The 15,263-nt window shown below is 42.7% G+C and overlaps 1 protein-coding gene across 1 annotated transcript in view; it reads left to right on the top strand.

Annotated features, from left to right (window-relative positions):
• Positions 1 to 14,975, top strand: part of lad1 (ladinin) — an 82,293-nt gene extending 67,318 nt beyond the window's left edge. The window contains exons 9-12 of the mRNA XM_064921947.1: positions 6,157 to 6,200; positions 8,354 to 8,420; positions 13,104 to 13,328; positions 14,516 to 14,975. Of these exons, the coding sequence (XP_064778019.1) occupies positions 6,157 to 6,200; positions 8,354 to 8,420; positions 13,104 to 13,328; positions 14,516 to 14,617 (438 nt within the window). The 3' untranslated portion in view covers positions 14,618 to 14,975. The remainder of the gene's footprint in view (positions 1 to 6,156; positions 6,201 to 8,353; positions 8,421 to 13,103; positions 13,329 to 14,515) is intronic.
• Positions 14,976 to 15,263: the final 288 nt, after the last annotated feature.

The following is a 15,263-nucleotide window of genomic DNA, read 5'->3' on the forward strand; positions in this document are numbered from 1 at the left end:
TAACCAGGTAGGCTAGTTGAGAACAAGTTCTCATTTACAACTGCGACCTGGCCAAGATAAAGCATAGCAGTGTGAACAGACAACACAGAGTTACACATGGAGTAAACAATTAACAAGTCAATAACACAGTAGAAAAAAAAAGAAAAAAAGAAAAAAAAAGGGGGAGTCTATATACAATGTGTGCAAAAGGCATGAGGAGGTAGGCGAATAATTACAATATTGCAGATTAACACTGGATAGATAAATGGTCATGTACAGGTAGAGATATTGGTGTGCAAAAGGGCAGAAAAGTAAATAAATAAAAACTGTGGGGATGAGGTAGGTGGAAATGGGTGGGCTATTTACCAATAGATTATGTACAGCTGCAGCGATCGGTTAGCTGCTCAGATAGCTGATGTTTGAAGTTGGTGAGGGAGATAAAGGTCTCCAACTTCAGCGATTTTTGCAATTCGTTCCAGTCACAGGCAGCAGAGTACTGGAACGAAAGGCGGCCGAATGAGGTGTTGGCTTTAGGGATGATCAGTGAGATACACCTGCTGGAGCGCGTGCTACGGATGGGTGTTGCCATCGTGACCAGTGAACTGAGATAAGGCGGAGCTTTACCTAGCATGGCCTTGTAGACGACCTGGAGCCAGTGGGTCTTGCGACGAATATGTAGCGAGGGCCAGCCGACTAGAGCATACAAGTCGCAGTGGTGGGTAGTATAAGGTGCTTTAGTGACAAAACGGATGGCACTGTGATAAACTGCATCCAGTTTGCTGAGAAGAGTGTTGGAAGCAATTTTGTAGATGACATCGCCGAAGTCGAGGATCGGTAGGATAGTCAGTTTTACTAGGGTAAGCTTGGCAGCGTGAGTGAAGGAGGCTTTGTTACGGAATAGAAAGCCGACTCTTGATTTGATTTTCGATTGGAGATGTTTGATATGGGTCTGGAAGGAGAGTTTGCAGTCTAGCCAGACACCTAGGTACTTATAGGTGTCCACATATTCAAGGTCGGAACCATCCAGTGTGGTGATGCTAGTCGGGCAAGCGGGTGCAGGCAGCGATCGGTTGAAAAGCATGCATTTGGTTTTACTAGAGTTTAAGAGCAGTTGGAGGCCACGGAAGGAGTGTTGTATGGCATTGAAGCTCGTTTGGAGGTTAGATAGCACAGTGTCCAATGACGGGCCGAAAGTATATAGAATGGTGTCGTCTGCGTAGAGGTGGATCAGGGAATCGCCCGCAGCAAGAGCAACATCATTGATATATACAGAGAAAAGAGTCGGCCCGAGAATTGAACCCTGTGGCACCCCCATAGAGACTGCCAGAGGACCGGACAGCATGCCCTCCGATTTGACACACTGAACTCTGTCTGCAAAGTAATTGGTGAACCAGGCAAGGCAGTCATCCGAAAAACCGAGGCTACTGAGTCTGCCGATAAGAATATGGTGATTGACAGAGTCGAAAGCCTTGGCAAGGTCGATGAAGACGGCTGCACAGTACTGTCTTTTATCGATGGCGGTTATGATGTCGTTTAGTACCTTGAGTGTGGCTGAGGTGCACCCGTGACCGGCTCGGAAACCAGATTGCATAGCGGAGAAGGTACGGTGGGATTCGAGATGGTCAGTTACCTGTTTGTTGACTTGGCTTTCGAAGACCTTAGATAGGCAGGGGAGGATGGATATAGGTCTGTAACAGTTTGGGTCCAGGGTGTCTCCCCCTTGGAAGAGGGGGATGACTGCGGCAGCTTTCCAATCCTTGGGGATCTCAGACGATATGAAAGAGAGGTTGAACAGGCTGGTAATAGGGGTTGCGACAATGGCGGCGGATAGTTTCAGAAATAGAGGGTCCAGATTGTCAAGCCCAGCTGATATATACGGGTCTCTCTTATCTTACCTCATTTGCACACACTGTATATATACTTTTTCTACTGTATTATTGACTGTGTTTGTGTGTTTGTGTAACTCTGTGTTGTTGTTTGTGTCACACTGCTTTGCTTTATCTTGGCCAGGTCACAGTTGTAAATGAAAACTTGTTCTCAAATAGTTAAATAAAGGTTTCATTTAAAAATATATATATACTGGGGCCCCTCAGGGGTAATGCTTAGTCCCCTCCTGTACTCCCTTTTTATATATATATTTTATTTATTTCACCTTTATTTAACCAGGTAGGCTAGTTGAGAACAGGTTCTCATTTACAACTGCGACCTGGCCAAGATAAACCATAGCAACACTTGGCCAAGGTTCATCCAGGTTAGGGTTAGGGTTTAGCTGGGGTAGGCCGTCATTGTAAATAAGAATTTGTTCTTAATTAACTGACTTGTCTCACTGGTCACCATAGCAGCACCCACCCATAGCATGTGCTCCAGCAGGTATTTTTCACTGGTCACCCCCAAAGCCAATTCCTCCTTTGGCCACCTTTCCTTCCAGTTCTTTGCTGCCAATGACTGTAACGCACTGCAAAAATCACTGAAGCTGGAGACTCATATCTCCCTCACTAGCTTTAAGCACCAGCTGTCAGAGCAGCTCACAGATTACTGCACCTGTACATAGCCCATCTGTAAATAGCCCATCCAACTATTAATCCATGACTGCGTGGCCAAGCACGACTCCAACACTCTCATTAAGTTTGCTGACGACACAACATTGGTAGGCCTGAACACTGACAACAGTGAGACAGCCTATAGGGAGGAGGTCAGAGACCTGGCAGTGTGGTGCCAAGACCACAACCTCTCCCTCAATGTGAGCTAGAACTGACCGTGGACTACAGGAAAAGGAGGGTCGAACAGGCCCCCATTAATATCGACGGTGGTGCAGATCAAAAGTTCAAAGTTCCTTGGTGTCCACAGCACCAACAAACTATCATGGTGCAAACATATCAGTTTTCTATAGTCACTTTACCTTTTTTTTTTTTTTACATGTAACAAATGTAGGTAGGAGTAAAGTAACAAATGTAGGTAGGAGTAAAGTAACAAATGTAGGTAGGAGTAAAGTAACAAATATAGGTAGGAGTAAAGTAACAAATGTAGGTAGGAGTAAAGTAACAAATGTAGGTAGGAGTAAAGTAACAAATGTAGGTAGGAGTAAAGTAACAAATGTAGGTAGGAGTAAAGTAACAAATGTAGGTAGGAGTAAAGTAACAAATGTAGGTAGGAGTAAAGTAACAAATGTAGGTAGGAGTAAAGTAACAAATGTAGGTAGGAGTAAAGTAACAAGTGTAGGTAGGAGTAAAGTAACAAATATAAAATTTCAGTCTCAGGAAATGAAAAGATTTTGTAAGAGTCCCTAGATCCTCAAAGTTCTACAGCTGCACCATCAAGAGCATCCTGACCTGTTTCATCACCGCCTGGCATTGCAACTGCTCGCCATCCGACTGTAAGTTATGCAGAGGGTAGTACGTACGGCCCAGTACATCATGGGGCCAAGCTTCCTGCCATCCAGGAACTCTATACTCTACGTCTATAGGAAGGCCCCAAGAATTGTCAAAGACTCCCAAGTCTGTTCTCTCTGCTGTACCGGAGTGCCAAGTCCAACAGGCTCCTTAACAGCTTCTACCTCCAAGCCTTAAGACTGCTGATCAAATGGCCACCTGGACTATTTGCATTGCCTCCCCACCCTTTGTTTTTACACTACTGCTGCTACTCAATGCTTATTATCTATGCATAGTCACTTAACCCCTACCTACAAGTACAAATTACCTCGAAAAACCGGTACATTGACGCGGTACCCGTACATATATAGCCTCGATATTGTTATTTTATTGTGTTCATTTTTTAAACTTTAGTTTAATTCATTAATATTTTATTAACTCTATTTTATTAAAACTGCGTTGTTGGTTAAGGGCTTGTAAGTAATAATTTCACAGTATTGTTGTATTCGACGCAGGTGACAAATAAAATTGTATTTGTTGCGGTATTCACTTGTTGTTTCAAAACGAGGACATAGCTTGCTGCTTTATCCACACTGATTGGTGAAGTAATTTAATGTAAAAAACATCATATTCAGAGGTTTAAAAAGGAACAGAAAGGAACGATATAAACCGGTACTTTATCGGGGATCAAACCAATTCAAAACTTTATTTTGCTGGTCGGAACATTGGAACGGAATTAAAGAAATTCTGTTCAGAACGAAATGATTGGAAAATAATTTAGGCTTCAACCTCTGCTTTGAATAAGTCTGCTAAATAACCCTTCGCTGCAGTCACCCTACTTTGCCTCATGGGCGGAATGTTATTAGTATTTTTCATAATTTATAAAGATTATTTAAATTGAAAAAAAATTACAAAAGCTGTTGTTTCTATGTCAAAAAGTTTAGTTATATTTCAGTCTTCTGTGATGTACATAAAGTGTAATATTGGGATGCAAACTCAACATGGAATACATTGTAACTTTGTCCACCATCAAAAAGATCCCAACAAAGGATGCATTTGTTACGTACAGTACATCTCTGATCTTGTCAATCAGCTTTTTATTTTACTTACTGTGAAGGAAAATCAGAATAGGCATCATAGTAGTACATTACAGTTTAAATTATATTTTATGTTTCTTCTTCACAGACATTTTCATTGTTTGTTTTTTTTAATCTGTAGAGCAGTCAGGTTAAGTAATAGTAAAATGTATTTTTACAAATGAGAAGAGAATCATACCAAAAGTAATGTGAGCATTGCATTGTGAAAGGGAATTACTTTATATAAACATGTATCACAGGGCCTGGACTTAACCCTAACCCTTTATATAAACATGTATCACAGGGCCTGGACCTAACCCTAACCCTTTATATAAACATGTATCACAGGGCCTGGACCTAACCCTAACCCTTTATATAAACATGTATCACAGGGCCTGGACCTAACCCTAACCCTTTATATAAACATGTATCACAGGGCCTGGACCTAACCCTAACCCTTTATATAAACATGTATCACAGGGCCTGGACCTAACCCTAACCCTTTATATAAACATGTATCACAGGGCCTGGACCTAACCCTAACCCTTTATATAAACATGTATCACAGGGCCTGGACCTAACCCTAACCCTTTATATAAACATGTATCACAGGGCCTGGACCTAACCCTAACCCTTTATATAAACATGTATCACAGGGCCTGGACCTAACCCTAACCCTTTATATAAACATGTATCACAGGGCCTGGACCTAAACCTAACCCTTTATATAAACATGTATCACAGGGCCTGGACCTAACCCTAACCCTTTATATAAAGATGTATCACAGGGCCTGGACTTAACCCTAACCCTTTATATAAACATGTATCACAGGGCCTGGACCTAACCCTAACCCTTTATATAAACATGTATCACAGGGCCTGGACCTAACCCTTTATATAAACATGTATCACAGGGCCTGGACCTAACCCTAACCCTTTATATAAACATGTATCACAGGGCCTGGACCTAAACCTAACCCTTTATATAAACATGTATCACAGGGCCTGGACCTAACCCTAACCCTTTATATAAACATGTATCACAGGGCCTGGACTTAACCCTAACCCTTTATATAAACATGTATCACAGGGCCTGGACCTAACCCTAACCCTTTATATAAACATGTATCACAGGGCCTGGACCTAACCCTAACCCTTTATATAAACATGTATCACAGGGCCTGGACCTAACCCTAACCCTTTATATAAACATGTATCACAGGGCCTGGACCTAACCCTAACCCTTTATATAAACATGTATCACAGGGCCTGGACCTAACCCTAACCCTTTATATAAACATGTATCACAGGGCCTGGACCTAACCCTAACCCTTTATATAAACATGTATCACAGGGCCTGGACCTAACCCTAACCCTTTATATAAACATGTATCACAGGGCCTGGACCTAACCCTAACCCTTTATATAAACATGTATCACAGGGCCTGGACCTAACCCTAACCCTTTATATAAACATGTATCACAGGGCCTGGACCTAACCCTAACCCTTTATATAAACATGTATTGCAATATGAAAGTTATTTCTAGATGAAACACTGATTAAGTGAAAAAGTGACTGTATGATGTTGTGTGGTTCTTAGTCAATTGAAAATGAGTTTTGAAACGACTGCCTTTTTCATTATCTGTTTTGAGTTTTGTGAAAATGCTTTATCCCCAAAGCTTTTGAAACCAACTGTAAATTCTAGTTATATAACAGTATCTGTCTTTTCCAGGACCAAACTGAGGAGCAGGACAAAGCATCACCTTTCCAAAGGAAGTGAGTCTGGTGAACATTTAACATGTTTTATACTGACACTATAAGAATATAATAATAATGCCTGTCTGTAACCCCTTACCCTAAAATGTAACCCATATCGCTAACCCTAAACCCTAAACCTTACCCTAAAATGTAACCCTTATCGCTAACCCTAACCCCTAAACCTAACCCCTTACCCTAAAATGTAACCCATATCGCTAACCCTAAACCTAACCCTTACCCTAAAATGTAACCCTTATCTCTAACCCTAAACCTAACCCTTACTCTAAAATGTAACCCTTATCTCTAACCCTAACCCCTAACCCTTACCCTTATCCTAAAATGTAACCCTTATCTCTAACCCCTAACGCTTACCCTTACCCTAAAATGTAACCCTTATCTCTAACCCTAAACCTAACCCTTACCCTAAAATGTAACCCATATCGCTACCCCTAAACCTAACCCTTACCCTAAAATGTAACCCATATCGCTAAACCTAACCCCTTACCCTAAAATGTAACCCATATCGCTAACCCTAAACCTTACCCTAAAATGTAACCCTTATCTCTAACCCTAACCCCTAACCCTTACCCTTGCCCTAAAATGTAACCCTTATCTCTAACCCCAAACCATAACCCTTACCCTAAAATGTAACCCTTATCTCTAACCCTAACCCCTAACCCTTACCCTAAAATGTAACCCTTATCTCTAACCCTAAAATGTAACCCTTATCTCTAACCCTAACCCTTACCCTAAAATGTAACCCTCATCTCTAACCATTACCCGTACCCTAAAATGTAACCTGTATCTCTAACCCTAACCCCTAACCCTAAAATGTAACCCTTATCTCTAACCCCTAACCCTTAAATGTAACCCTTGTCTCTAACCCTAACCCGAACCCTTACCCTAAAATGTAACCATTATCTCTAACCCTAACCCCTAACCCTAACCCTTACCCTAAAATGTAACCCTTATCTCTAACCCTAACCCTAAAATGTAACCCTTATCTCTAACCCTAACCCTTACCCTAAAACGTAACCTTTATCTCTAACCCTAACCCTTACCCTTACCCTAAAATGTAACCCTTATCTCTAACCCTAACCCTAAAATGGAACCCTTATCTCTGACCCTAACCTCTAACCCTAAAATGTAACCCTTATCCCTAACCCTCACCCTAAAATGTAACCCTTATCTCTAGCCCTTACCCTAAAATTGACCCTTCACCCTAACCCATAACCCTAACCCTTACCTTTACCCTAAAATGTAACCCTTATCTCTAACCCTAACCCTAAAATGTAACCCTTAACTCTAACCCTAACCCAAACCCTTACCCTAAAATGTAACCCTTATCTCTAACCCTAACCCCTAACACTTACCCTTACCCTAAAATGTAACCCTTATCTCTAACCCTAACCCCTAAGGCTTACCCTTACCCTAAAATGTAACCCTTATCTCTACCCCAACCCTTAACCCTAACCCCTAACCCTTCCCCTAAAATGTAAATCTTATCTCTAACCCTAACCCTTACCCTAAAATGTAGCCCTTATCTCTAACCCTAACCCTAAAATGTAACCCTTATCTCTAACCCTAACCCTAAAATGTAACCCTTATTTATAACCTTAACTCTTACCATAAAATGTAACCCTTATCTCTAACCCTAACCCCTAACCCTAACCCTTACCCTAAAATGAAACCCTTATCTCTAACCTTACCATTACCCTAAAATGTAAACCTTATCTCTAACCCTAACCCTTACCCTAAAATCTAACCCTTATCTCTAACCTTACCCTTACCCTAAAATCTAACCCTTATCTCTTACCCTAACCCTAAATGTAACCCTCATCACTAATCTCTAACCCTTAATACTAACCCTAACCCTAAAATGTAACCCTTATCTCTAATCTCTAACCCTAACCCTTAACCCATAACCCTAAAATGTAACCCTAATCACTAATCTCTAACACTATCCTTTAACCCATAACCCTAACCCATGACCCTAAAATGTTACCCTAATCTCTAACACTAACCCTTAACCCTAAAATGTAACCCTAATCTCTAACCCTAAAATATAACCCTAATCTCTAACCCTTCACCCTAACCCTAAAATGTAACCCTAATCTCTAATCTCTAACCCTTAACCCATAACCCTAACCCATAACCCTGTCCCCATTTAGTTCCAAACAGAGGGTGTCATCCCGTTCCATCCAGGAGAAGATGGAGAGACTGGCCCATGCAGCTCAGGTAGAACATCACATGACATTACACATAACATCACACATAACATTACACATAACATCGTACACAACATCACACATCACAACATTATACATAACATCATACATAACATTACACATAACATTACACATAACATTATACATAACATTACACATAACATTACACATAACATCACACATAACATCATACATAACATCATACATAACATCATACATAACATCACACATAACATCATACATAACATTACACATAACATTACACATAACATTACACATAACATTACACATAACATTATACATAACATCACACATAACATTATACATAACATAACACATAACATTATACATACCATCACACACCATTACACATCACATAACATCACATAACATTATACATAACATTACACATAACATCACACATAACATTACACATAACATTATACACAACATTATACACAACATTACACATAACATTATACATAACATTACACATAACATTATACATAACATTATACATAACATTATACATAACATCACACATAACATTACACAACATTACACATCACACAACATTATACATAACATCACACAACATTATACATAACATCACACATAACATCACATATAACATTACACAACATTACACAACATTACACATAACATTACACATAACATCACACAACATTATACATAACATCACACATAACATTATACATAACATCACACATAACATCACACAACATTACACATAACATTACACATGACATTATACATAACATCACTCAACATTACACATAACATCACACATAACATCACACAACATTATACATAACATCACACATAACATCACACATAACATTATACATAACATTACACAACAGTATACATAACATTACACAACATTACATCACACAACATTATACATAACATCACACATAACATTATACAACATTACACAACATTACACATAACATCACACATAACATTATACAACATTACACAACATTACACATAACATCACATATAACGTCATATATGTGACCGGCTCAAATCGGTCATATGTATAAAAATGTGAAATGGTGTTTTTTACATTGGATAAAAGTAGAGACTCAGAGCTACAAAATGGTATATCATACACTACAGTTGAGGAACATTGGGAAAGTAATTTTCCTTTGAAAGTTGATGAACTTGTAAAACTCACTTTGGAGAAAATGGCCTTTGGATATTTTTGTACTAATATTGGAGAGCTCTTCTTTGTGTCCACCCATTCAGCATTGTTCACACCCTCTTGAGCTTTAGCCCCACCCATCTCTTTAAGCGTAGGGACTCCCAATCACGGTCAGCTGTGATTCTGCCTGGATTAGTTTCCGCTGTCAAAATTTATGACATAACCAACTGTTGCCACTAGAACCAGCTTTTGGTTTTAAAAAGCCCTGTAAGCGCTGCCTGAAATTAGCACTTTGGATCATGTTTTTAAGGACACATCACAAATATTTGCACCCCTCCCATCTGAGCGCAGGTCAAGCTGATATAAGACAGGTATATTGCTGAACCTGGGCTGGAAAATGCCAGTGCGAATGTATTTACATGCCCAAATTGCAAACTAAAGTGCGTTTGACAATATCACCGGAAACACCAGCCGAAAATAGAGCCCTATGTCTGATATTTGTCTCAAATGTTGTTACTCCTGATGCTGTCTTGGTTGGACCAGGTCTCTCTTGAAAAATAGATTTTATCTCAATACTAACCTGGATAAATAAATAATACAATTTTAAATTAAAATAAAAACGGTCTCTAACCCTAACCCTCTCTGTCTTACCCTCACCCTCTCTGTCTCTAACCCTCTCTGTCTTACCCTAACCCTCTCTGTCTTACCCTCACCCTCTCTGTCTTACCCTAACCCTCTCTGTCTTACCCTAACCCTCTCTGTCTTACCCTCACCCTCTCTGTCTCTAACCCTCTCTGTCTTACCCTAACCCTCTCTGTCTTACCCTAACCCTCTCTGTCTTACCCTAACCCTCTCTGTCTTACCCTAACCCTCTCTGTCTCTAACCCTCTCTGTCTTACCCTAACCCTCTCTGTCTTACCCTAACCCGCTCTGTCTCTAACCCTCTGTCTCTAACCCTCTCTGTCTCTAACCCTCTGTCTCTAACCCTCTGTCTCTAACCCTCTCTGTCTTACCCTAACCCTCTCTGTCTTACCCTAACCCGCTCTGTCTCTAACCCTCTGTCTCTAACCCTCTCTGTCTCTAACCCTCTCTGTCTTACCCTAACCCTCTCTGTCTTACCCTAACCCTCTCTGTCTTACCCTAACCCTCTCTGTCTTACCCTAACCCGCTCTGTCTCTAACCCTCTGTCTCTAACCCTCTCTGTCTCTAACCCTCTCTGTCTTACCCTCACCCTCTCTGTCTTACTCTAACCCTCTCTGTCTCTAACCCTCTCTGTCTTACCCTAACCCTCTCTGTCTTACCCTAACCCTCTCTGTCTCTAACCCTCTGTCTCTAACCCTCTGTCTCTAACCCTCTCTGTCTCTAACCCTCTCTGTCTCTAACCCTCTCTGTCTTACCCTAACCCTCTCTGTCTTACCCTAACCCTCTCTGTCTCTAACCCTCTGTCTCTAACCCTCTGTCTCTAACCCTCTCTGTCTTACCCTAACCCTCTCTGTCTCTAACCCTCTCTGTCTCTAACCCTCTCTGTCTTACTCTAACCCTCTCTGTCTTACCCTAACCCTCTCTGTCTTACCCTAACCCTCTCTGTCTTACCCTAACCCTCTCTGTCTCTAACCCTCTCTGTCTTACCCTAACCCTCTCTGTCTTACCCTAACCCTCTCTGTCTTACCCTAACCCTCTCTGTCTCTAACCCTCTGTCTCTAACCCTCTCTGTCTTACCCTAACCCTCTCTGTCTCTAACCCTCTCTGTCTCTAACCCTCTCTGTCTCTAACCCTCTCTGTCTTACTCTAACCCTCTCTGTCTTACCCTAACCCTCTCTGTCTCTAACCCTCTCGGACTCTAACCCTCTCTGTCTTACCCTAACCCTCTCTGTCTTACCCTAACCCTCTCTGTCTCTAACCCTCTCTGTCTCTAACCCTCTCTGTCTCTAACCCTCTCTGTCTTACCCTAACCCTCTCTGTCTTACCCTAACCCTCTCTGTCTCTAACCCTCTGTCTCTAACCCTCTCTGTCTTACTCTAACCCTCTCTGTCTTACCCTAACCCTCTCTGTCTTACCCTAACCCTCTCTGTCTTACCCTAACCCTCTCTGTCTCTAACCCTCTCTGTCTCTAACCCTCTGTCTCTAACCCTCTCTGTCTCTAACCCTCTCTGTCTCTAACCCTCTCTGTCTTACCCTAACCCTCTCTGTCTTACCCTAACCCTCTCTGTCTCTAACCCTCTCTGTCTTACTCTAACCCTCTCTGTCTTACCCTAACCCTCTCTGTCTTACCCTAACCCTCTCTGTCTTACCCTAACCCTCTCTGTCTCTAACCCTCTCTGTCTCTAACCCTCTCGGACTCTAACCCTCTCTGTCTTACCCTAACCCTCTCTGTCTTACCCTAACCCTCTCTGTCTCTAACCCTCTCTGTCTCTAACCCTCTCTGTCTCTAACCCTCTCTGTCTTACCCTAACCCTCTCTGTCTTACCCTAACCCTCTCTGTCTCTAACCCTCTGTCTCTAACCCTCTCTGTCTTACTCTAACCCTCTCTGTCTTACCCTAACCCTCTCTGTCTTACCCTAACCCTCTCTGTCTCTAACCCTCTCTGTCTCTAACCCTCTGTCTCTAACCCTCTCTGTCTCTAACCCTCTCTGTCTCTAACCCTCTCTGTCTTACCCTAACCCTCTCTGTCTTACCCTAACCCTCTCTGTCTCTAACCCTCTCTGTCTCTAACCCTCTCGGACTCTAACCCTCTCTGTCTTACCCTAACCCTCTCTGTCTTACCCTAACCCTCTCTGTCTCTAACCCTCTCGGACTCTAACCCTCTCTGTCTTACCCTAACCCTCTCTGTCTTACCCTAACCCTCTCTGTCTTACCCTAACCCTCTCTGTCTCTAACCCTCTCTGTCTCTAACCCTCTCGGACTCTAACCCTCTCTGTCTTACCCTAACCCTCTCTGTCTTACCCTAACCCTCTCTGTCTCTAACCCTCTCTGTCTTACCCTAACCCTCTCTGTCTCTAACCCTCTCTGTCTCTAACCCTCTGTCTCTAACCCTCTCTGTCTCTAACCCTCTCTGTCTTACCCTAACCCTCTCTGTCTTACCCTAACCCTCTCTGTCTTACCCTAACCCGCTCTGTCTAAAACCCTCTCTGTCTCTAACCCTCTCTGTCTCTCACCCTCTCTGTCTCTAACCCTCTCTGTCTTACCCTAACCCTCTCTGTCTCTAACCCTCTCTGTCTCTAACCCTCTGTCTCTAACCCTCTCTGTCTCTAACCCTCTCTGTCTTACCCTAACCCTCTCTGTCTTACCCTAACCCTCTCTGTCTTACCCTAACCCGCTCTGTCTAAAACCCTCTCTGTCTCTAACCCTCTCTGTCTCTAACCCTCTGTCTCTAACCCTCTCTGTCTCTAACCCTCTCTGTCTTACCCTAACCCTCTCTGTCTTACCCTAACCCTCTCTGTCTTACCCTAACCCGCTCTGTCTAAAACCCTCTCTGTCTCTAACCCTCTCTGTCTCTCACCCTCTCTGTCTCTAATCCTGTAGAAGTCTGAGTCTCTGCGTTCTCCCGACATTGCCCAGAGGACCCTGTTCCTGCTGGATGAGGTTTCGAAGAAGAGATGCCTATTTGAAAAGGATCAGGCAGCCGCTCCGTGCAGCTCTGGGGTTCTCAGACAGGAACCTCGCAGATTCGCGTCTGGAATCTCCGACCGCATCAACCGCTGGGTCAGCAAGACCAACAGACCTGGCGGCTCTGCCCACACACCCATGGTGAGTACATAGCCCCTCCTACAACTAACTCCACCCACAGACCAAATAGCCCCTCCCACTTATTCACTAGTGTTACTTAAAACCCAACTGGCTCCACCCACAACACTAATGACCCCTCCCATAACATTACTAGCTCCTCCTACAACCCCACAGTGTGGCAGAACACTCAGACAACCATCGTACCACGTTTCAGGAATTAGGTCAATTCAGGAAGTTAATTAAAGTTGTCATAGAATATTATCTGCTTTTATGGATGTGATGGATGATGGCACTAAGCCAAAAGCGGTTTAATGATAATGGTTATTACCAGGTCTAACCGCTAGATCACAGCTTCATCAGTGCAGCACTAGGGAGCCCTGTCTCTGCTCTGACTGTGGATACAGACAGACACACACACAGACACACAGACACTGACTGACTGACTGACATGTGAAGCGTGTAAGCTGGTGTCTGCACTTGGCCCAACACAGCTCCATCCTCTATGGTGTCTGCACTTGGCCCAACACAGCTCCATCCTCTATGGTGTCTGCACTTGGCCCAACACAGCTCCATCCTCTTTTGTGTCTGCACTTGGCCCAACACAGCTCCATCCTCTATGGTGTCTGCACTTGGCCCAACACAGCTCCATCCTCTGGTGTCTGCACTTAGCTGCAACACAGCTCCATCCTCTATGGTGTCTGCACTTGGCCCAACACAGCTCCATCCTCTATGGTGTCTGCACTTGGCCCAACACAGCTCCATCCTCTTTTGTGTCTGCACTTGGCCCAACACAGCTCCATCCTCTATGGTGTCTGCACTTGGACCAACACAGCTCCAACCTCTATGGTGTCTGCACTTGGCCCAACACAGCTCCATCCTCTTTTGTGTCTGCACTTGGCCCAACACAGCTCCATCCTCTATGGTGTCTGCACTTGGACCAACACAGCTCCAACCTCTATGGTGTCTGCACTTGGACGAACACAGCTCCATCCTCTATGGTGTCTGCACTTGGACCAACACAGCTCCATCCTCTATGGTGTCTGCACTTGGCCCAACACAGCTCCATCCTCTATGGTGTCTGTACTTGGCCCAACACAGCTCTATCCTCTATGGTGTCTGCACTTGGCCCAACACAGCTCTATCCTCTAGGATGAATGTGTGCTGAGTGGACAGAATCACATTCTCTCTCTCTCTCTCTCTCTCTCTAGGATCTGCATCATGTTAATATCCCCAGTAAGCGGAGTGCGTTTGAGAGTGCAGGGGAGGACAGCTCTCCTAACCCAAACCACCACACCAAGGTCGATAAGTGAAGAAGGACTCAATGTAAACCTTCATTTTACAGTTCAAAAGTACATACAACCTGAGGTAGGGAGAAAGAAAGATGTGGAGGAGGGGAGGAAAGGAGAGGTTAGAGACAGGTGATTATTTCAACACTTTTAAAGGTGACTGACCCTAACCTGATTCAGGGAATTTTGGGATTGTAATTTTAATAAGGTGAATCTTTCTGTACTGTCATAAAATGACTCTAATAGCTATGCCAATGCTCTCTTAATCTGTCTCAAACCTAACACTAATCCTACCATATTAAATCCCATACCCCCTAACCATAACTCCTAAGAATGTGTCTAACCTTTAACCCGAAATAAAACATTTTATATCAACACTTTATATCCTCCTGGTCTTTATATTTATTTATTTATTTAACCTTTATTTAACTAGGCAAGTCAGTAAAGAAAACATTTGTATTTAAAATGATGGTCTACCAAAAAGGCTAAAGGCCTCCTGCTTGGGCTGGGGATTAAAATTAATTAAATAAAAAATAGGACATAACACACAACGCAACAAGAGAGACAACACAACACTACATAAAGAGAGACCTAAGACAACATAGCATGGCAGCAACACAACATAACACAGCATGGTAGCAACACAACATGACAACACAGCATGGTAGCA

The sequence above is a fragment of the Oncorhynchus masou genome, chromosome 18, assembly GCF_036934945.1.
Source record: "Oncorhynchus masou masou isolate Uvic2021 chromosome 18, UVic_Omas_1.1, whole genome shotgun sequence".
Classification (NCBI taxonomy): domain Eukaryota; kingdom Metazoa; phylum Chordata; class Actinopteri; order Salmoniformes; family Salmonidae; genus Oncorhynchus; species Oncorhynchus masou.